A 1,915-nucleotide genomic window follows, 5' to 3' on the forward strand; every position below is an offset into this window, starting at 1 on the left:
TTACATGACACTCAAAATTAAAAATTTAAAAAAGAAAAGAAAAAGAAAAAAAAAGCACCGTGCGGAGCGCGTATGATAAGGTAAGTTAGTTTATTACTTGTTTATTGTTAAAACATGTTACCCCTGGCCTTTATAAAGGTGGTGGTGTATTCTTGAACTAATTCTATCATTTTTTTTTTAATTGTGTTCTTTACAAAGATAACACCTTACTGAGTTAACTTTACATCCTCTGACCAAGTTATTATAGATTATTCTCATTGGCATTTCACAACACATATAGGACACGATTTTTCTCATATTTCCCTCTTTTATCTCTTTGCAGGAATGGCCAATCTTCAACTTTTCTTTCAAAGCTTGATTGTAATTCTAGCTGTGCTTTTCCATCTCTCTCATGCTGATGTTGGCACAGCTGCCCGTTATAAAACCCCATATTTACGTAAGTGCATGGAATTGGACAAATGTGGCTCCAAAAAATAATTAACTTCCATGACAGTTTTTCAGAACTTTGATTTTTTTTTTTTTTTTTTTTGCCTTTTACACAGCCACAGCCTGTTATGGAAATGATGCTTCACAGTTTCCCTCGAGCAACCTGTTCGCATCGGCCGGCGAGGGGATATGGGACAACGGTGCCGCCTGTGGGAGACAGTATTTAGTGCGGTGCATAAGCGCGGCTCAGCCTAGAACTTGCGTACCCGGCCGGATAATTCAAATAAAGATTGTTGATCGTGCACTTTCTTCAGTTTCTAGGCCTTCCCGGAATGGTGCTACCATAGTTCTTTCTAAAACTGCATTTGGGATGATAGCCAAACCTTCGGCTTCAGCCATTAACATAGAATTCCAGCAGTGAGTCTCTATATTATTATCTTTCTTCATTTCCACTTTTCACCATTATCCCTTTAATTTTTCTTTCGGTCTTTATGGTTTTCAATTTTTTTCTTGTTCATATTGTATTTCTTCCCTATATCCAATCTCTCATTTCCCTTTCCTTAAAATTGTCTCGATGGAGGGGACTGTTTTGTTATTCTTCTTGACATTGGAAAATTTTATTTGATTTGCAGGGTTTGAAATGGACGTACAATAATTGATTAATAAGGTGGGAGAGCCCGTCATTATTCTACACAAGAGCAGAGGAAAGGGGTCGAGAGGAAGGTGGCAAATTTCCCCCTTGCTTGCCCTTAATGTATTAACATAATGTGTTTCTTCATCATTTTTTTATGTATTTGTTTGATGTATCTCTTCTTTCGTTTATACAATAAATTTTTTTTTTTTTTTTTGAGAATCCATTTATACAATAAATGGACTTACTTTTTTATATGCAAAAGTCAGTTATTAAAAAAAAAGATAAATTCATTAGTATATATTGTCTTTTAAAGTTCAAAAACTATAAATAAATAAAAAAATTAGAAAACATATAAAGAACCACGGATTTTTAATCGTAAAGTTAAGAAAGCATTATTATTACCTGCAAAGTGATAAAAAATTTTCAAAGTAATAATTTAATGTAATAAATTCTACATTATTAATCCTTAATGAAATAATTTATTCTTCATCAGGAAAATTTTTGTACAAGTAATAAAATATAAGGATAATTACATAAGAAACTTTAAACTTTAATATTAGGTGGGTTTCAGTTAGCTCCACTGGTAAAGTTTCTGATGGTTATATAAGAGATCTGAGATTCAGTCCCCGTCTACATCAAAAACTGATTGGTGTCTTGGTCTAAAACTCTAAAAAAGAAACTTTAATATTACTTTTAATTTAACTCTGAAATTTCAAATCCATTCACAATATTGTTTTATAAATTAAAGTTACAAGTTTCTAACTTTGATAAGTAGTCTATATATAGTAAAATTTCATAATCATTTGATTAATGTATATTAACTATCAAAAAAAAAAATCACACGAACCGTACTTA

At 31.7% G+C, this 1,915-nt stretch overlaps 1 protein-coding gene across 1 annotated transcript; it reads left to right on the forward strand.

The window, feature by feature from the left end:
- The first annotated feature begins 324 nt into the window (after nt 1-324).
- LOC142622978 (EG45-like domain containing protein) lies at nt 325-847 on the forward strand. The gene is made up of 2 exons (XM_075796521.1): nt 325-436; nt 543-847. Exons 1-2 carry the CDS (start codon nt 325-327, stop codon nt 845-847), a joined length of 417 nt encoding a protein of 138 aa, XP_075652636.1.
- Nucleotides 848-1,915: the final 1,068 nt, after the last annotated feature.

This window comes from Castanea sativa, chromosome 1 (genome assembly GCF_040712315.1).
Source record: "Castanea sativa cultivar Marrone di Chiusa Pesio chromosome 1, ASM4071231v1".
Taxonomy (NCBI): domain Eukaryota; kingdom Viridiplantae; phylum Streptophyta; class Magnoliopsida; order Fagales; family Fagaceae; genus Castanea; species Castanea sativa.

Bases quoted from the DNA above. Each gene is read 5' to 3' on its own strand.
- LOC142622978 (XM_075796521.1), top strand. From the start codon at position 325: ATGGCCAATCTTCAACTTTTCTTTCAAAGCTTGATTGTAATTCTAGCT. The intron at 437-542 runs GTAAGTGCATGG...CCTTTTACACAG, and splicing joins TTATAAAACCCCATATTTAC to CCACAGCCTGTTATGGAAAT.